The sequence below is a fragment of the Dermochelys coriacea genome, chromosome 14 (assembly GCF_009764565.3).
Source record: "Dermochelys coriacea isolate rDerCor1 chromosome 14, rDerCor1.pri.v4, whole genome shotgun sequence".
Classification (NCBI taxonomy): domain Eukaryota; kingdom Metazoa; phylum Chordata; order Testudines; family Dermochelyidae; genus Dermochelys; species Dermochelys coriacea.
The window spans coordinates 38040463-38061301 of NC_050081.1; the positions used below are offsets into that span (position 1 = coordinate 38040463).

The 20839-nt window shown below is 52.6% G+C and overlaps 1 protein-coding gene and 2 long non-coding RNA genes across 3 annotated transcripts in view; all 3 read right to left on the reverse strand.

Annotated features, from left to right (window-relative positions):
* LOC119842888 (killer cell lectin-like receptor subfamily B member 1A) overlaps positions 1-20839 on the reverse strand; it is a 98330-nt gene that overhangs the window by 53773 nt on the left and 23718 nt on the right. The window contains exon 3 of the mRNA XM_043497080.1: positions 17533-17622. Coding sequence (XP_043353015.1) covers positions 17533-17622 — 90 coding nt within the window. The remainder of the gene's footprint in view (positions 1-17532; positions 17623-20839) is intronic.
* LOC122456641 lies at positions 3963-7575 on the reverse strand. Its single transcript, XR_006275623.1, has 3 exons — positions 7424-7575; positions 6086-6198; positions 3963-4341 (listed from the first exon to the last, which is right to left on the reverse strand). It is a non-coding gene; the product is annotated as an uncharacterized LOC122456641 (long non-coding RNA).
* On the reverse strand, positions 12686-13827 carry LOC119842661. The gene is made up of 2 exons (XR_006275643.1): positions 13562-13827; positions 12686-12888 (listed from the first exon to the last, which is right to left on the reverse strand). It is a non-coding gene; the product is annotated as an uncharacterized LOC119842661 (long non-coding RNA).

A 20839-nucleotide genomic window follows, 5' to 3' on the forward strand; every position in this document is an offset into this window, starting at 1 on the left:
AGGTCCCAGCAACACTAGTTGGCTGCACAGAGACCTTGCCCGGTCCGGGACCTCTTCAAGAGGGACCACTGGTGACAGGGCAGGTCAAAAGCAGGCAGGCAGATTGTGGGGTCAGCAATGAGTGACTGGCTGGGGATTATAACACATCTCCATTCCTCTCACCAGAGGGTTTCCACCCTAACATCCCGGCATGGCGGATGAGATCATAACACTTAGGGGAGCTGCATATGTGGCCCACCATGGTAAACAGGTTGAGAACCACTGCCTTCAGTCCTGAAGAGCTTCCAACTGAATAGCCAGACAGAGGGTGGGAGAGGAAACAGAGGTGAACTGACTTAGAATATCAGGGTTGAAAGGGACCTCAGGAGGTCATCTAGTCCAACCCCCTGCTCAAAGCAGGACCAATCCCCAATTTTTGCCCTGGATCCCTAAATGGCTCCCTCAAGGATTGAACTCACAATCCTGGGTTTAGCAGGCCAATGCTCAAACCACTGAGCTATCCCCCGCCTCCTTGGCCGAAAGTCACCCAGACGGCCGAGCTGGGACACAAATCTAAATCTACTGAATCCCAGTCTGGTGCTGCCCCACCCACTGGACCACACTGCCCCATGCGATGAGTTTGTCTCTCTGTGAGGCAGAAGCACAGAGCCTGGCGTACCTGAGAGCCCGTCACACGGCATCGTCTCACGCTGCAGCACGAGGATCTTTCTGCGGCCGGCCCAGCAGCAATTCAGGGGCGCAGAGAACGCGCTCCGGTCCTGGAAGAGATCCGAGGACCAAGAAAGACAGAGGGCTGGTCTGCACAGAAAACTTCCGGCAGTACAGCCGCGTGTCTCGGGGGCGTGGGACAGGAGACTGCACCAGGTCGACGGAAGAATTCTTCCACATCCCTACGTGTCACCTCTCGAGAGAATCTCTCCCCTTGCTGTCCACGCTGAAATGCTGCCACCGGAGTGTTTTAAGTGTAGCCCTCACCAAGCAGCGTGACTGTCCCATTGTTACTTACGCAGACAAAACGGGGGCTGCTGGAACTCACCCCCGCAGCATCAGGGCTTGCAAACTGAGGGGCAGCATGTCACATGGCCGCTAGCAACCTCAGTGTCTGGGGGCCTTGCAGGAAACCGTCTTCAGGCAAGAACTCCTCTGCTAGGTGAGCAGCTTTCAGCAGCCCCTCACACCCACATGTTATCAGCTCTGGCTCATCAGTCCGCTCCCCCCAGCTGCGTCAGACCTCGTCAGCTGCTGGGATGCTCCCAGGCTTGCAGAACAGGGCCTCCTGTTGTTGGAGGGTGGGGGCTGCAGACTGGTTTCCTGGAGACATGTCCTCGTTTAGGGCCACATGGGACCACTAGGTCCTCTAGCCTGGCATCCAGTATAATGCAATATCCCGAGACCTGCCAAGAGTGGGGGGAGCAGAGAGAGGGCAGCAGCTTTGGCAGACGTTACTGAGCGTACTCAGTCATCAGAACATAAGAACGGCCGTACTGGGTTAGACCAAAGGACCATCTAGCCCAGTGTCCTGTCTTCCGACAGTGGCCAATGCCAGGTGCTTCAGAGGAATGAACGGAACCAGTAATCATCCAGCAATGGATCCCCAGTCCGTGTGAGCATGCTCAGTACAAACCAAGCAGCAAATCTGGGGATGGGGGCACGTGACCCCGCATGCTCTCCCTCTGCCCCCCCATGCATCACCTCTGGTAATATCTTTTATTGGATCTGTTGGAGAGAGAGACAAGCCTTTGAGGTCCATAGAGCTCTTCTGCAGGTCTGGGAAAGGTCCTCAGAGTGTCACAGCTCAAAACAAGGTGGAAGAGATGGTTAAGCGTTAGGAGTTAACAAGAAACCACTCCAGATAACACAGGCCAGAGAATCTCACGATGTTACTCCTGTATTGAGCGCAGTGACTTGTGCTTGACTAAAAGCCTTTTCCCAAAAGGCATCAAGATATCAAGAGATGGAGCATCCACCACTCTCCTAGGGAGTTTCTTCCAGTGATTAATCACCCTCATTTGTGCCTTGTTTCGAACTGGGATTTGGCTCTTGTTCTGCCTCTCTTGGCTACATTAAAGCACCCTTCAATACCCAGTGTTTCTCCCCATGAAGATATTCATTTAGTATCTATTTAATGCCATGTACAGCCTGATGTTAGAGCCAGTCAGGAAACAGAGGAGGAAGGGTTCTGAGGAATAATTTTGACAACAATATAAAAAAAACCTCATTTGGCAGAGTTTTTAGAGGAGAACTGAAGACTGGTTTTCTCAGCGCAAAACCAAAACTTTCAAGAAATGTGACAGTTTAAAAAACCATGACACCGTAACCTCATAGCTTAGATGCAACCTATGACAATGCATGGAGTTTTCCATTGTAGGAACGCCACACCATGAGGTTAGCTACGCTGATGGATGCATTCTTCCATCGTCTTCCCTACGTCTACAATGAGCGTTAGGTTGGAATAGCCATGTCAGACAGGGGTGTGTGCTCTTCAGAAGAACGGCCACACTGGGTCAGACCAAAGGTCCATTTAGCCTCGGTATTCTGTCTTCTGACAGTGCCCAGTGCCAGATGCTTCAGAGGGAAGGAACATAACAGGGCAATTTAGTGAGTGATCCATCCCGTCGTCCAATCCCAGCTTCTGGCAGTCAGAGCTAGGGACACCCAGAGCATGGGGTTCATTCTGGACCATCTTGGCTAATAGCCATGGATAGACCTATCCACCATGAAATTATCTCATTCTATTTTTTCACACCTCTTAACTGATGTAGCTACATCAGTCTGAATTTAAGAGCTAGTCTACACTAGTGGGTTTGAGTAGAGGTGGAGATAGAAATCAGGATAGAAATTTCCCCATCGCTAAATCCCATGTAAAGTGCTTTGAGCCATACAGCTAGAAATTATCCTGAAATGCAAGGATATGGCTGTCCAGTGGTGTTATTCTTAAATCTGTTAAGTCCTTCTCTCTGTGAACAAAAGAGGCGTTGAACTGCAAATCGTGACCAGATGCTGGACTTCATGAGTTCCAGTCATTCCACAGAATAAAAGGGTTAAATAGATCATAAAACATACGAGTATGGTTGTGTATTTATTACAACGCTGGCCACGTTCCCTCCATTGGTGCATAGTCAGACCCTGCCCCCCTGGGGTGACAAGTGGATAAAACAGTGAATGGATCCTGCAATAATTCTCTCCAGCGGAGGTAAAGCTGAATTGTCCGGCTCTGAGTTTTGTGCTATACAACGTGATTAGTGAATTTTCTTGTCACTTTAGCATGCGGCTGGGGGTGGGGAGGAGGGCAGGGGATGGAGACATGGAACGACCTTCACAGGGGTTTGAAATGACACCGCTATAAATAGCGGACCTTTTTGGAAAATGTTTGGCCTAATTTTTTTTCCCAGTGAAGAACGACTTTTCAACCACATCAAACCTGTTCCCAGCAAATTTTTGCTTTGGTCAAACTTTTCTGGCTTTTCCTTGAAACTACAGAAAACAAAAGCCAGTTTCCCACAAAAATTGGGGTTTTTTTCCCCTTGAAAAAGTGGAAATCAGACATTTTTGGGGGAAAACCTTTCCATTTTCAATAAAAATGTTCCATTTTCAGTTACAAAAAAATTCAAATTTTGAAAACTGAAGAGAATCCATTTTTTCGCCCTGAAAATGGAAAACATTTTTACAGAAAAAAATTTCTGTTCCTGAGCAGAGACTGTCTCTGGCTGTATGTCTGTGCAGCGCCCGGCACAATGGGCCCTGATCTCAGCTGGGGCAGGGACTGTGTCTCGCTGTGTGTCTGTGCAGCACCCGGCATAACAGAGCCCTGATCTCAGCTGGGCAGGGACTTTTCTCTGGCTGCATGTCTGTGCAGCCCGGCACAACGGGGCCCTGATCTTAGCTGGGGACTTTAGGCATTACCATAATGTATACAGTAATGTCCCAGGAATCTTTTAATACTCTGCAGACAATATTAGAAGCATTGTGAAAAAATTATAGATTTATTTATTTTTAAAATAATCAAAGGGCCAATTTCCCAGCTGGTGTGAACTGGCCATAATCCACTGGAGGCAATGGGCCCAGACCCCCAATGGGTGTAAATCAGCATTGCGTCATTCACTTTCTCGGTGTTACCCAGGTTTACACTGCCTGGGGCTTTGGTAGCTGAAATAAAGATGAGAACACAGGATGTTCGCCATTCCATATATGCAAACAGAGGTCGCCAACCCACCCATTTAAATGAGCACAGCTTCCTTTTGGCAAATCCATTTATAGTGAGTGTTGCAGATTTCAGACTTGATCCAATTCTTCTTTACTGCAGCACAGCTGTTCTCTTCAGCAGGACCCGATACCATGAATCTGTGAAAGGAGTGAAGGAGACAGTCACAACCAGTGGATTTAGAGGTGGGGAAGAGGGTCTATTGCAGCTATTCTCCTTCCTTCCGGGATGCCGGGGTTCCAGCCGTCATATCTAGTCTTTCTCTAGATAGGCTAATATTTAAAGCAAGTTGGTATGTTTAAGTCCAGAGCTGGTGGAGAGGTGCACATGGTAGAGAAATTTTCAGCAAGTGATTAATCAGAGTGCTAGCGCAGATGAGGCCAATCTTTAGAACAGATGCAAATGTTCAGCTTTTGAAAGTTACATGAAAAAATTGAGTCAATTTCAAATTTCAGTGAAAAAAGGGGAAGTTTTGATGAATTCTGAGTGGCTTTTTGACCTAGTTTTTTGACCAACTATGGAGGCAGTTGAGACTGTCTCAGTTTTGAAATTGATCAGCTTTTGAATTTTGAAATCTCAGATGTTGACAAAAAACAAGAAAGATTGAAAAAAATCATGTTTCTCCCCATTTTGTAACCAGTTCTGCCCAGGAGTGATGGGGCCATGCAAACAGAGACCCTGATCCTGCAAACATTTATGTACTTGCTTAGCTTTCCTCCCATGCATACTGCCATTCACTTCTATGAGAGATTTTAAGGTAAACCTATGTGTGTTTGCAGGATTGAGGCCCTTACATTTGTGGGTCTAATCCAGGGGTGGGCAAACTTTTTGTCCTGAGAGCCACATTGAGGTTCCAAAACTGTATGGAGGGCCCGGTCGGGAAAGCTGTGCCTCCCCAAACAGCCTGGCCCCCACCCCCTATCCACCCCCTCCCACTTCCCATCCCCTGACTGCCCCCCTCAGAACCTCTGACCCATCCAACATGCCCTGCTCCTTGTCCCCTGACCGCCCCTTCCCGGGACCCCACCCCATCTCCAACCCCAGCTGCTCCCTGACTGCCCCGACCCCTATTCACACCCCGTCCCCCTGACAGGCCCCCAGGACTCCCACAGCTATCCAACCCCCCTGTTCCCCATCTCCTGATCGCCCTCCCCCGAACCTCAGCCTCATCCAACTGGCCCCTGCTCCCTGTCCCCGGTCTGCCCCCCGGGACCCCCTGCCCCTTATCCAACCCCCCCCCACCCCGCCCCCTTACCATGCTGCTCAGAGCACCAGGACTGGTGTAGTGTAGTAAATTAAAGTTTTTTTACAACAGTTTCTTACAAGCCACACATATCAATAACTACTACAGATAGCACATTTCTACACGTAGCAATTTCACACACACTTTATAGTGCAAGAACCTGCTACCTGTTGGGATTTGCTACATCAGGGAGCAGTTTTATACAATAGCAGTTTCTTACAATGCTACTTATCAGTAGCTGCTACCAGGACCGAATTCCTACGGGGAGCAGTTTAATACACAACACCAGCATCTGCACGGCCCAGCCAGAGCCAGCCACACCGCCACACCGTCTCGCAGCCACATTGCCCGGCAGGAGCTCGCAGCCCGGAGCACTGGCAGCTCAATGAGCTGAGGCTGCAGGGGAGGGGGAACAGCAGGGGAGGGGGCGGGTGGAGCCTCCCAGGCCGGGAGCTCAAGGGCCGGGCAGGATGGTCCCGCAGGCCAGACGTGGCCCGCGGGCTGTACTTTGCCCACTTCTGGTCTAATCCCTGCCCCATGGAGGCCAGCAGCAGGTTTGCCCTTGACTTTAATGGGGCCCAGGGTCTCACTCTATGTATTTATTGCAGACTGATGTAAAAAACTTATCAGGAAACACTCACAGTGTTTGGTTGAACGGGGAACCATCCACCCTGGTCCAATTCCTCCCTGGGGATGTGATGTTGAGTCCAATCCACACCGGACTTTGATCTCATATAATATTCTGTATGAACCCCTGTGAAATGGCCAAGGTGTCAGAGAGAACAGAACATGGTAGAATTCTCTGGTTCCTTTGCTCACAATGCGAATGAGACCTGATCCCTAGTTTGGGTTTTGATCATTATTACTGGTGACAAGTCAGAACCAGATGAAACTCCAATTGAAAGTAAACACAACAAACAGTTTATACTATTAATTAAAAACTGAGTCAGTCCTGTTCCCTTCCACCAAGATGTTGATGAATTTTGTTCATCATTTTCAGTGAACGTCAGGAAACATTCTCAATGTTTTTGAATGAAAATTTTTACAATTTTTTTGTGCTGGCTTTTTTTTTTAACACAGCTCTAATGAATAATGAATAGCATTTCAGCCCTGGGCAAACATGTCAGCTGTTATCCACCTACTGCACCTCTTTCCATATCGGATTCTGTACTGAGTGAACAAACCCTGTGCATCATTGCTATACCTAGCTGCCCCACCCCAGAATTAGCCGCATCCCAGTGATAGCTGAGTGATTCCTGTCTCCAGTTTGTACCTAATCGTTTTAACACTGTAAAATGTTTTGGGATCTACCATTAATCTATTCATTTATATAATTATTATTATTTATTTGTATATATATAATGTATTTATTTATATAAACATTTAATCACCCAAGCCTAAATATATAGGCTTGGGATGATTCGATTTTCATCAGCAAATGTTGACTTCACCGTACACACACAAACTGATGAAAAATATTTCCACGGACAATAATCAAAATTTACAGAGAGGCAAGGTAAGAAAAATGTTGCTTGAGAACTTAGCGTTTGATTTAAGGATTCTTACTTTGGCTATGTTGACGGTTACAAAGCTTAACCTCTTTGAACCTCAACATCTACTGTCATTAACTAATTATGGTCCGACCTCCCTGTCCAGTGTCTGACCCTGCCCCATGATCTCCCATAACCATGGAAATGTACAGCAATAAAAATGGATTAAAAATACTTCAAATCCATAATTCTGAACAACTGAACATTTAAATTGTTAAAAAAATTATTAAAAATAAATGGAGAATATCTGTCAAAATTCTGAAAAAAACGAACATTTCATTTCACTTAAAAATTTTTCTGTGAAAAACAGAAACATTGTGAATGAAAATTTTACTTTCAAATTTTGTTGCTGGAAAAATAAAAGAGGGTTTTGTGACCTGCTCTCATTAACAAGGACACAAATACGGTGAAGTTTAGCACATTCTTTACCAGCTCCTCCTGGTCCTGGATCACTAGCAGGTGAGATCCCCTCCGTGAGCAGTCATCACGGCCCCTGCTCCAGTATTGATTCTCTCCAGACAGCCAGTAGCACTTGTCCCTGTGTGGCACCCAGTGCCTGGGGCAGAATTTGCACCTGGAGCCCTCCGGAGGGGGAAACGAAACAAAGATGTCGTTAAGGGGGCTGATTGTTCTGAACAGGGCTGACCCCCACTTCAGAGATACCAGAGATGTCACACTCGGTGTCCGTGAGATGAAGTGCAGCGCATTGGCCTCGTGCGGGCAGGACTGGAATACAAAAGGGCGTTCTGCCTCGATGACACTGATACCCCAGTATACCACTAGGGGCGCTGTACTGCTGGGAGTGGGTAGGGGGCTCTATAGCAGGTCTCCTCCCTACACAGTTAATGCTGGGCCTGATGCCCCAGTGTGGCACTAGGGGGCGCCGTGCTGCAAGGGACAGGGTGGGGGGCTTGGTGGGGGGCTCAGTAGGGGGCTCTCTGCCCTGGCAGTCAGGGCTGACCCCAGCACCCCAGCATGGCACTAGAGGGCGCTGTGCTGCCAGATGTTTCATTTCTCTCAGGATGTAACACCAAGGTCCTAACCCCTCCTAGTAACGAGAGATCCCCTAGCAGTTTCCCCATGAGCTGGAAATGTTAACCCCGATCTCCTGGCTAAATCCAACCTCAGGTGATTCCATTTTGCCTCCAGAAATCCCCCTGGAAGCTTCAGTTGGATGATGAATCCTTCACACCCTGAGCAGATGCTGCTACCCATCCCAGAGGTGGCTGCATTTCAGTGCTGGGTGGCTTGATCCCCACAGGCCATTTAGCAGGTACTTTGGGACTGAAATGCTCTGAGTAGGAGATTATTATACTGTGTCATGATGATGCTATTTCACCTTAGACCTTCCTTGGATGGTCACTAGATGTTGCTGCTGCAAAACCACAACCTCCTCAATATCTCCAAACATGCAGAGCAGCGCAGAGGCAGGGGGAGTTGAGGATACTTGCTGAGCTGCTCTGCGGCAGCTCACACAGACTCTGTCTCAGATGAGAGAGGAAATCCTGCAGCCTGCCGCTGCCTTCTGTTCCACTTCCTGATCTCTGGGCATCACCATCATCCTCTGGGCCACGCGAGGCCGGCATGGTCTGATATTCCTGGGAATAGCCCTGGAAACCTTCCAAAGAGTAACTGCGTTAATGGGAGTTAGGAACCAACCTGGCAGTGTCTGAGTGGGACACCTCATGGGATGACACAGCTCAGACGCAGGGGACTCTTTGAGCAGGGGGTTGGACTGGATGACCTCCTGATGTCTCTTCCAACCCTAATCTTTAATGATTCTATGACTCAAGAGCAGATGGGGCTGTGGAGGGATCTGGATTCCCCAACACATGGCACAAGTTGCAAGCCAACGGGGTTTCACTGTGAGGAATTGTCACGTCCCTGTAGAAAATTCCATGTTCAACCTTTTCCATTGCAGGCAAATTCTACACCCACGTCCCCCTCCAGCTCCGATTGCTGCCACTAACAAAACTTGCCACCAGCTCTAGTGGAAGCATCGTCACTGCTCAGGCAAACCTGCCCCGATAGCCTGGAATCGTTCATGCCTGTAGCAGCCCACCTCCCGCAAGAGGGTTGTTGTCAAGAGCAGGGAAGTTTGCACCTCTGTGCTAGACAAGCCCTTAGTTAACTTGGGCTCCCCCGGCTGCCTGCCTGTGGAATAGCAAAGCAGCAGAGCTGGGCAAAAATTTCAACATTTTGAAGTTGTTTCCATTTTTGCAGGGTACAAAGTGGACCCAATTTTCAAGTTTTAGTGAAACGTTTCTGATTTTTTTTCATTTTTCTTTCTTGTTGTTTCTTGAGGTTTTTAGGGGCAAAGGTCTTCCTTTGTTTTTGCTGGCGTTTTCTGTATTTGGGGATTTTTTTTTTTTACTCACTGTTTTTACTTTGGTTCATTTTTTTCCCCTTTGTTTCTGGATATTCTGGGAGGAGATTTGGAGAGAGTCAAAGTGTTTTTCCCCTTTTTTCCTTAATTTTTTGAGAGAGGGTTGATTTGGTTTTTGTGTTATTTCCAGCGGAAGGGTCCAGTTGCTTGGAGGCTTTTTTTTTTTCCCCATGCTGTTGATTTTAAAGTGTTTTTAACGGATTTTTGTGGTTTTATTTTAATTTGCATTTTTTATTTTGGTGCTTTTGTTTTTCTTTTTTCCCACGTATTTCATTCCCCATCTTTCCTTTTTTGCATGTCATTTCCAAAAAGAAACAGGGATTTTTTTTAAAAAAGGGGGTGGGAGGTTCTGAGAAATTATATTAAAAAGGAAAATAAGGAAAAAGTGACAAACAATAAAAGAAAAATTTCCAAAAATATTTTGATAAAAAGTTTTGCCAAAATTTTCAATTCAGAAAACAGGCCATTTTTCTATTAAAATATGTTTTGCTTAGAAACATGTAAACCACAGAGCACCAACAACAATCCTGCTGGTTGCTGCATTAACTGACTGAGAAGTGAATTATGTGGAACATGCCCCCTCAGAGTGAAAGATCTCACACCTGGATACTTTGAGTCTATCACCGGAGTTGATTGCTTGATTCTGTGTATGGAACACTTCCCCAGGCCGTGATGGGGGCGTGGGACCAGTGATTGCAGGGGACACTGGGGGAGTACAGAACACACAGGGCCCAATCCTGCGTTCCCCAGGCAGAACTCAGGGCAGAAGGACGTGGGACACATTGGATCTGTCAGTAATCTCTAGGCCCAGAGACGGTGCCGCAGGGTGACTGTTCCCAGGCACTTACCCACACGGCTCAGCACGATCACAGCCGAGGTCAGAGTGACCCACCCGGCGCCCAGTGCCACTAAACTGTGTCTGTACCCGCAGGGAGCTGGAACAGTGAGAATTGGGGACGTGGGGTCAGTAGCTGCAGGGGAAGGATCATGGTGGATTATTTCACTGCTAGCGTTGTAGGCAGATCCTCAGCTGCTGTCAACCAACCAGGCTCCACAGATACACATTTTCTAGCCGTAAAATGTTCCTTGCCAGATCCCGTTGCTATCAATCAGCCATAGCCCCACTGCAGTCCATGGGGCCAGATCCCAGCTGTGAGAAATACTCCAAGTGCATTGACTTCAAGAGAATTTATCCTGATTTACACCACTTGCAGATCTGTCTCTTTTAAATTGCAGGGTGGGAACAAATTCCATTATTACAACAGTAGTGGTGAGAGACCCCAGCTGAGATCAGGGCCCCATTGTGCCAGGAGTTGCACAGACACACGGGGAGAGACAATCCCTGCCCCAGCTGAGATCAGGGCCCCGTTTGCCAGGTGCTGCACAGACACACAGGGAGAGACAGTCCCTGACCCAGCTGAGATCAGGGCCCCATTGTGCCAGGCGCTGCACAGACACACAGGGAGAGACAGGTCCTGCCCCTGGCTGCTCACAAACTGGCTAGATGAAGGAAGGATCTTTACCCCCATTTTACAGATGGGGAGCTGCAGCCCCGAGAAATGAAGAGACTTGCCCAAGGTCACCTGAGGTGTGTGGCTCAGCCAGGAAGGGAACCGTAAGTCCTGGCTGGGTCCTCTAACCACTAGTCCTCCCTTCCACACACACAGTTGTTCATCGGTCATGAGCTCAGGCTAGTTCTGTAGTCCCCACAAATAAACAGCACCCGAAGTCTCACACCTCTGCCAGGTCCCTGCTCCTGTAGGGCTGATCCTGCAGTCCTGACTCCTAGTAGTGATCCCGCTAATTTCAATAATGAGAGTTGGTAGGAACAATGGGATATAGTGGGTAGAATTGCGGGGGGGCAAGTGGCCTGGGTTTTATCCCACCTCTGGGGGAGGAGTGGGGTGCAGTGGGTTAGAGCAGGGAGGGCTGGGAGTCATGTGCTCAGTGGGGAGCTGGGATCAGTAGGATCAAACCCTCTCATCTGTCCCCTCCCTGGGGTGGCAGCCCAGCCCTGACCCAACCCTGCTGCTGGGACAGGGACCCCATGGCGGGGAGGGCAGAGGAGGGGAGGGGGTTACAGTCACTACCTTGGTTCCCAGCTGCGGACGGGCTGCCCAGCCCCATGTCGCCCTCCTCGTCCTGCATCGTCCCCAGGCAGAGCAACAGGAGAGCTCCCCAGGCCGCGGGCATGGGGCAGGACTGCCCTCCTGCCGGAGCCTCCGCACCTCTGAGAGGGGCCCAGGTGTGAGACTGCACAGGAAACTGAGTCACTGTCCCGGACACGTGTGGGCGGCGGGGGGGGGGCCAGTCAGCCCCACCGGCCTCAGCTCCGCCCCCCTGCTCGGGAGGATGTTGGCTCAGCCGCGATGGCACTCCCAGCCAGCCACGGATGCCCCAACCCCCTGGCAGCTGCAGCCGCCCTGATACCAGGGTGAGGGGCACAGTCTGTCCAGGGGCTTAGCTGGCCCCTGTTACTAGAGCCTCTGAGCCCATCACCCACAGCGATGGCCAACCTCTGCCACCCAGGGAGGGATCGTCCCCCCCTTTACACAGCTGCAGGGACTATTTCATGCTTTGTCCCCAGGCAGATTGTCACACAGCAGCCCCCCACCTCCCCAAAATCTGCCCTTTCTGAGTCCTGCGCCTTTCAGAAACCTCCTTACAGTGGAGCTGAGCTTGCTGGTGCCCCCAAAGCCTGACTGTGCTCAGGGCAGCTGCCCCCACAAGATCCCCCAAAAAGAGTGTTAACATGGCCAGGAAAACAAAGCCCAGATCTTCAAAGGTAGGAGGGTGTAACCAGGGCGCCCGTGTGGCCCCGAGCCCAGGGCCCCTGCTCCTGTGGGCCATTAGCACCTCTGTCTGCTGAGAGCCTGAGCCAGTCGCCCTGACAGGTGTGAGCTGCCCCAGCAGGAACTGACCCAGCAACGCTGCCTGAGTCTGCCGAGAGCCTGAGACAACTGTGCTGAGAGGGGGCAGCTGCCCCATTGTTAGTGTAGGATTCTATCCCCAGCTCTGGGAGGGGAGTGGGGTCTAAAGAGTTAGAGCCGGGGGGATGGGTGTCAGGATTGCTGGGTTGTCTCCTAGCTCTACGCAAAGAGTGGGGGGCCGAGTTGGTTAGAGTAGGGGGACTGGGAGTCCAGTGTTGGGGGCATAATTCCTAGCTTTGCAACTGACTCTCTGGGCAACCCTACCCAGGTCAATTCTGCTATCGGTGCCTCAGTTTCCTCAGCCATGGAATGGGGATGATGAGTCTGACTAAGCGTTGGGAGGTGCTTTGAAATCCTCACATGACAGGCAGTATATAAAGTGTCAAAGATCACTCCTGATGCTTTTATTGATGAAAGGCTCCTTTCCATTATTAAAAGGCCATGGACGCCCTGCTCAGAGCGGGACGGCGTCTCTCTGGCAGATCCACCGAAGTACAGAGCTGCAGGTGTCAGAACGAATCCGATTCCTGTTCAACACCCCACAGCTATTCCCCTCAGCCGGGCCTGACACCAGGAACCTGCGGGACAAGGGAGAGGGCCCTTGTGAGTGTGTGTGACTCCATCACACGCAGTCGGTAGCGGCTTTTCCTTGTTCCAACGGGATCCGCAGCCGTCGTCTCCTCCAGCTCTGCCCTGGGGGCTGCCCCCTCTCCCCACTGTCAGAACCCTGGCCAGGGTCTCCAACGGCTTCTCCCTGCCCAAAGCCCAGGGACCTGCTCCAGCCTCCTCCTCCATGCTGTGCTAGACCCTGTCCATCTCCCTCCCCTGCTCCATGTCTCTTCCCCCCCTGGCTGGGCCGACGCTGCCCCCTCCTGCCTCTCTGGCTGCTCTGTCTCCCCTTCCTCCCTGCCCCATTGTCTGGGGGATCCCCAGGGCTCTGGCCTGGCCCCTTTGCTCTTCTCCCTCCACACCCCGTCTCTGGGCCACCTCCCCCAGCCCCAGGGCTCAAGCCACCATCTCTGTGCTGGGGGATGCACAAATCTCTCCCTGCCCCATGGCCCTGTCTGCTCCCACCCAGTCTCCCTCTCAGCTGGGCTCCCCAGACCCCCTCCTGGGGTCTCAGCATCATCTGACACTGAACACGGCTCCCCATGAGCTCCCGACCTTCCCCCCAAACTTCCCCCATCCCTGGCCCTGGCCCCTTCTGCCCACGGAGGGGAGGGAAAGCGTTTGACTCAAGGAATCACTCACAGGGTCTGATTCAGCCGGGAGCCGTCCAGCCAGGTCCAGCCCTTCTCCGGGGAGGAGAGGGACAGTCCGATCCAGAACAGATGTGACCCTTGTGTCAGGTCCTTTAGGAACTCCTGCAGTGAGTGTGGGACAGGCAGCTGGTGACCAGACGTGCTGTCGCGCTCTTTTCTTGTGAATCCAGGTTGTCGACAACTTCAGGACCAGAACGTCTGTCTGTCTGTCCATCTATCCCCATATAGACCCTATATACACCTATATACATTATCCATCCCCATACATCTATCCGCATACACACCCATCTATCTATCCAACTATCCCCCATATATACCCTTCGATCCATCCGTCCATCCCCATACATCCCCTGTCTCTGTAGCCACCATTCCTCACACATCCATCCTCACGCACACCCCCAGCCCCCCTCTCCAGCTGAGCTGGGTTGGGCACACGCCAGAAGGGGAAGGGTATCAGTGGCTTTAAACTACCTTTGTGTGCCCCTGATCCTGGGGCTAGTGATTTAGCCTGGGATTGTCAAAGCAGCCTAGGGGGTTTGGACACCCTCCTATTAACAATTAATGGGAATGGTGTGTCTAAATACCCTAGGCCGCTTTGAAAATCCCAGCCCTACCATGTAGCCTACGCACACCCTTGGACTCTGTACCCTGGCCCAGCCCTGCAGGGGCAGCTCCAGCAGGAAGGGATCATCCCCTTTACCAGCTCCTTGGGTCCTGGATCACCAGCAGCTGGGAGCCCCTCGCTGAGCAGTCGGCGCGGCTCTCGCTCCACGTTTTACCTCCTCCGGAGACCCAGTAGCACTTGTCCCCACGCAGCTGCCAGTCCGTGGGGCAGAGTTTGCACCCGGAGCCCCTGCAGAGAGACAGGCGTCATTAATGCCCCTAGCCCTCTGGGCCTCATTCCGGCTACTCCCTTCTTGAGACTGGGGCAGGAACGGGGTTCAAATGGGTTTGAGTCCCCTTTGTGCTCCCTGAAATCTGGGGCTGGGCCAGGCCCTGCCTGGCTCCCGGTATCAGTTACAGCAGCCTCAGGGCTGCTCTGCCTTATCCATTGCTCCCAGATGGGCCCTGGGAAGCAGAGAAGACCCATAGCGCACTGCCCTCTAGCCATACTACCAATCTGCCCCCCATTTTGGGGGTTGGGAACAGGGTGGGTGAGGGCCCTTACCCCAGCTTCACACCAGCCGGAGAGGCCCCCCCAGGACAGGGGAGATTCTCAGGGGCCTCTGTACCCCCTTTAAGGCCCCTTTACACTACGAGAATAGCCTAGTAGGGTCTTGGAGTAACTGGGGGAAAGGGCTGGTGTTAAACTGGGACCCAGGGGTGATGGGGAATGGGAGGGGACATGGGGCCCAAATGCCAGGGAACGGGAGTGGGTGGGACCAGAAGACAATCTCACTAATAAGATGTGAAACCCCCCACGCACACACACACACACTGAAAAAAATTGGACACCCTTGTATTACGTTGTGTCAAGTCTCAGAGGGTCGCCGTGTTAGTCTGTATCCACAGAAACAATGCGGAGTCCGGTGGCACTTTAGAGACTAACAGATTCCTTTGGGCATAAGCTTTCGTAGGTAAAAAACCCACTTCTTCAGATGCATGGAGTGAAAATTACAGCTGCAGGCATTATTATAGTGCCACATGAAGAGAAGGGAGTTACCTCACAGGTGGAGAACCAGTGTTGACAGGGCCAATTCAATCAGGGTGGATGTGGTCCACTCCCAATAATTGATGAGGAGGTGTCAATTCCAGGAGAGGGAAAGTTGCTTTTGTAGTGAGCCAGCCACTCCCAGTCCCTATTCAAGCCCAAATTAATGGTGTTAAATTTGCAAATGAATTTTAGTTCTGCAGTTTCTCTTTGAAGTCTGTATCTGAAGGTTTTTTGTTCAAATATGGCTACTTTTAAATCTGTTACAGAATGTCCAGGAAGATTGAAGTGTTCTCCTACTGGCTTTTGTATGTTACCGTTCCTGATGTCCTATTTGTGTCCATTTATTCTTTTCTGTAGAGACTGTCCGGTTTGGCCAATGTACATGGCAGAGGGGCATTGCTGGCACATGATGCCATATATCACATTAGTAGATGTGCAGGTGAATGAGCCCCTGATGGTGTGGCTGATGTGGTTGGGTCCTCTGATGATGTTGCTAGAGTAGATATGGGGACAGAGTAGGAAACAAGGTTTGTTACAGGGATTGGTTCCTGGATTAGTGTTTCTGTGGTGTGGTGTGTAGTTGCTGTTGAGTATTTGCTTCAGGTTGGGGGGCTGTCTGTAAGCAAGGACTGGCCTGTCTCCCAAGGTCTGTGAGAGTGGGGGATCATTTTCCAGGATAGGTTGTAGATCGTTGATAATGCACTGGAGAGGTGTTAGCTGGGGCTGTATGTGATGGCCAGTGATGTTCTCCTTGTTGGGCCTGTCCTGTAGTAGGTGATTTCTGGGTACCCGTCTCGCTCTGTCAATCTGTTTCCTCACTTCCCCAGGTGGGTATTGTAGTTTTAAGAATGCTTGATAAAGATCTTGTAGGTGTTTGTCTCTATCTGAGGGATATAAATGCGGTTATATCTTAGGACTTGGCTAAACTGGGTTGTATCAGACAGGGCCTGATTGCATTGGCCCGTCAACGCTGGTTCTCCACTAGTGAGGTAACTCCCTTCTCTTCGTGTGTCAGTATATTTATGTCTGCATCTGTAATGTTCACTCCATGCATCTGAAGAAGTGGGGTTTTTTACCCATGAAAGCTTATGCCCAAATAAATCTGTTAGACTTTAAAGTGCCACCGGACTCCTTGTTTTTTTCTATTACATCGTTATTAAAATCTTCATGGCTGTGTATTAACCTGAACGACCAGTAGATGTCGCTACCCCATACCCAGTCCCAGCTGAGGACGTACATTATATTCCTGGCCTGGCACCCAGCGGGGCAGGTGGCTAGATCGGTGCAGCCAGCAGGGGGCGGCGTGTCCCTGCCCTGCAGATCCCCATGGGCTGGGACGGCAGCTGGGTTCCACTGGCCGTGCCCGGGGGCGGAGGGCGGCTCAGAGACACACGAGCTGGGGTTACCTGCTGGGCCAGTCGGGGCCGCGTGACGCAGCTGGGATCGGAAACGCTCCAGGCGGGCGCTGCATTCTGCCGTGCTGGGGTCTCCGCTCCCAGCTCCGTCGCTCCCAGGGGCTGCCCAAGGGGTCTTTCCCTTCTCAGATACCAAGAGGGAAACTGCAAAGCAGCGTTGGTGGCAGTGAGGGCGCCCGGTCAATGTTGTGGGAGTTGCTGGTAAAAGCACCAGCACAGAGCCCTGCAGAGACACAAGGCCTGCCCCAGAGCCTGTTCTGCCCCATCGCCACTGACGCCAACGGATTTCAGAGCAGCAGGGGCACCGTCTGAAGAAGTGTCCGGGATTGAAAATCACTGGGAATTCGGTGCCTAAATCCCTTCGGCTTCTTTGCAAACCCAGATCGTGTTTCCACCCATTCTCACTATCAAAGCATCTCCCAAAACTGGCTGCATGGGAATGGCCAGACTGAATGAGACTTGGGGTCCATCTCATGCGGCTCCCATCTCCAAGGGTGGACAGACTCAGCTACTTCTGAGCAAGGAGCAGACAGCCCCTAGTGGACAATGATAACTTGTCCCCCTACTTAGACCCTTCCTGTCCATCAGTTAGAGGCTTATTGATGCCCTGAAGCAGGAGGGTTTATAGCCCCTGCCAAAGCACTTGGGTACTTCCTAGTCCTCTGGCTGGTCTCGTTCTTCATTTATGTGTCCTGATCCTTCACTGAGTCCTGCTAAGATCATGGCCCCAGTGAGATCCTGTGGCAGTGAGTTCCACAGGCTCATTGTGAATGAACATCAGTTTTCAATATGCCACCTCTCAATGTCACTGGCCGCCCCTCCCACAGTGTCACATCCACGCTGCCGACTGACACACCTGGACAGGTAAAGCTACAGTCCTTGGTGACTCACCACACACTGCCAGCAATAGCACAGCCACTGCCAGGATGAGATTCCCAGCCTCTAGAGCAACCTGAAGCCAGCCAGGACACTGACGGGAACCTGTAACCAAACAGAAGCAGAGCCAGGCTGAATTAAGGCCCAGCCACTCTAGATCCTGGCCTCAGGCCCCAGCTCCAGAAGTCAGGTGATTGTACCAGAGTCTCAGCTTTCATTTAGAAGAGAAAGGCAGTTTTCAGTCCTCACAGAAGGGGAGAAAAGATTGAAAATCTTGACCCCCAAGTGTTACTGATACAGCAACACTGCCTGAGTTTGGAGAGAGCCTGCACCAATTGCTCTGAGAGCAGGACCCTGCTCCATGAATTGCAAAAACCACTATTTTGAAAGCTCTGCAAACCCCACCAGATATGCGCAGGAAATGAGGTCTAGTAGGTTGGAGCAGTGGGGCTGGGAGTCAGGACTCCTGGGTTCTAGCCCCTATCCTTGGAAGGGAGTGAGGGTTAATGGGTTAAAGCAGCGGGGCCTGGGGGCCAGGATGCCTGGGTTCTATCGCTGGCTCTGGGAAGGGAGTGGGGTTTGGTGGTTGGAGCAGGATGAGTCTGGGAGCTAGGACTCCTATGTTATAGCCTCAAACATGGCAGGGCAGTGGGGTCTAGTGGGCCAGAGGGGGTAGGCTGGGAGCCAGGACGCCTAGCCTGTATTCCCATCTCGGGGAGGGGAATGGGGTCTAGTGGGTGTGTCCTTGTGAAAGATTTTCTCCCTGATCTGCGCCTCAGTTTCCCCCTATTGACCCACCTTTTTGGCTTCCAGAGAGGAAAGCTTCCCATGAGCGCTCTCACTCTTGCTCTGTCACTTTGTGGATCCCCCACGCTATTTACCTCTGTCCGCGGCGCTATTCCTCCCCCCCCCCCGGTGATATAACTGCATGGCCTGACTCTGCCGTCCCCTGGCCCATCTCTGGGATCCCAGCCCCGGCTCTGCCCCTGCTGCCAGGACATGGAGCCCGTAGGTGGGAGGAGGGGGTTGAAATCGCTACCTTGATTCCCGGCTGGGACGGGCCTCCCGAGACGCCCCGCTTGGGCTGCAGGTTCATTCTGTGTAGCCCTCCTTGTCCTCCATCGTGCCCCAGTGAGAGGAGGAGGTGAAGGTGCGGGCAGGGGGTGGGGGGGCTGGGCTGTGAGATCGCACAGGAAGCTGAGCCGCAGGGCTGCAGTCGTGTGGTTGGTGGGGCCACGGTCAGAGGCTCCGGCCTGAATTTCCTCTCTCTGCTCTGGTAGATGTTGGCTCTGTCATATGAAAGTTCCCAGCCAGCTCCGGGTGCCCCCCCGTCCTCCACTCCCTGAGGGGGATCAGCTGGCCTGACACCAGGGTGAGGGGCGCAGTGTCAAAAATCTGAGCTCTAGGGTCAGAGCCTCAGTAGGTGCCGCTCAGAATCAGTCCAACTGATCGACCCCAGCCCAGGATCGGGCCCAGCGAGTGCCTGAAAACCCGTAATAGCCAGAGGAAAACAGCTCCGAGGGCCGGGGTGAGACCGAGCCCCTCTCTGGCCTGCAGTTCCCAGCTGCGCCCCTAGTGGCAGCCAGCCATTGGGAAGGGGAGAGCACGGGGTGTGCGGCTCTGGTGTGACAATTTGCAGGGGATCCCAGCGCCAAACACCCCCCTGCCGGTCGGGGGGGCCATGATACCTCCCTGCGTCACCAAGCAGGGGGGTGAAATGACCAGGGCCAGAATAGCCCGTAGACAGGCTGTGCCCCTCACCCTGGCATCAGGGCAGCTGCAGGCTGCATTCGGGTGGAACGGGGGCGGCCATCACTAGCTGTGACCAGCCCCTGCATGTCTGAGCCGACTCTAACCAGCATCCCTCCTCCCCCACCAGCTGCAGCTTCCTGGGTGATCTCACACCACAGCCCCTCACTGCCCTCCCCACAGCACCTGCCCCACAACTCCTGACTGCACCCCCCCCCCCCCCCGCGATCTCCTCTCTCTCCGGCACAATGCAGGAACAGGAGGGCTCCCCAGCACTGAACCTGTGGCCCCAGAAGGGGTGCATGGGTGTCCCGTCCCCAGCCCGGAACCAAGGTACCAAAATCCACCCCCCCCTTGTCCACATGGGCTCTGTATCACAGCACAAGGGGCAGAGTGGTGGGGTGCCACCCCCGGGGCGGGGAACAGGGGGGAGAATCTGGATGGAGCCGGGATCGCACTGGAGATGGGCCAGACTGGGCGGGCGAGGGGGAGCAGCTGATTGTACAGACCCCTGCCCATGGGAGTAACCTGACTCCAGATCCCAGCTGGGGTGAACTGACTGTAGCTCCACTGGGGTCAGTGGGGCCTGATCCCAGCTGGGGTGAACTGGCCGTAGCTCCACTGGGGTCAATGGGGCCTGATCCCAGCTGGGGTGAACTGGCTGTGGCCCCACTGGGGTCAATGGGGCCCGATCCCAGCTGAGGTGAACTGGCCGTAGCTCCACTGGGGTCAATGGGGCCTGATCCCAGCTGGGGTGAACTGGCCGTAGCTCCACTGGGGTCGATGGGGCCCGATCCCAGCTGGGGCGAACTGGCCGTAGCTCCACTGGGGTCACTGCCTTGTGCATCAGCTGACGGAACGGAGCATTGGGCTGATCTATACCAGCTGAGGATGTAACCCCCTGAGGCCAGAATCAGGTCCTGACGTTGCCAGTGAAATTTGTGCCCCCGAATCTTCTGTCCTGCAGAGTCCTCCCCCGATCTGTGCTGGTCCTCACAGCTCCAGGCAAGCGAACCGTGGCTGGGATCGTGCTGAGCCGGGTTGGGAAGTGCCTGGGATAGACCCCACACACAAACTCCCTGTGGCTCGACCCTCTGGCTAGGATTCTGCCCCCTCCAAACCCCACTGACTCCAAGGGGGCACCGCCGGCACAGGGAACGCAGGTTTGGGCCTTGTTATTTCACTCCTTTAATCACCTGGGTCCCCGGTCACAGCGAGAAGGGGCTCGCAAAGCAGATCTGTCTGTGCCATGTGTCGGTCTGGCCGCCTGGCGCGTGGGGGCCCACATAAAGAAGAAAATCAAAGGCTGTGTTCTCATGGGCTAGGGGCACTGGGCGCGGCTCGCCCCTCTGCCTGCCCCGCTCAATTTGACAGGCTCCATGTTGGTGCAGTGGGGACAGGAATGGGGCCCAGGGTTTGTGCAGTTCAGGCTGATGCAGGAAAGACCCAGGGGTCAGGTCCGGGGCTGAAGAAGCTGGTTCCCCAGCTGCTCTCAATCCCCTTGGGTCTCAGCCGTATTGTCCCCCAGGTAGGCTCCTAATCCCCCTGGACACCGATGTTCTTTGGGAGGTTT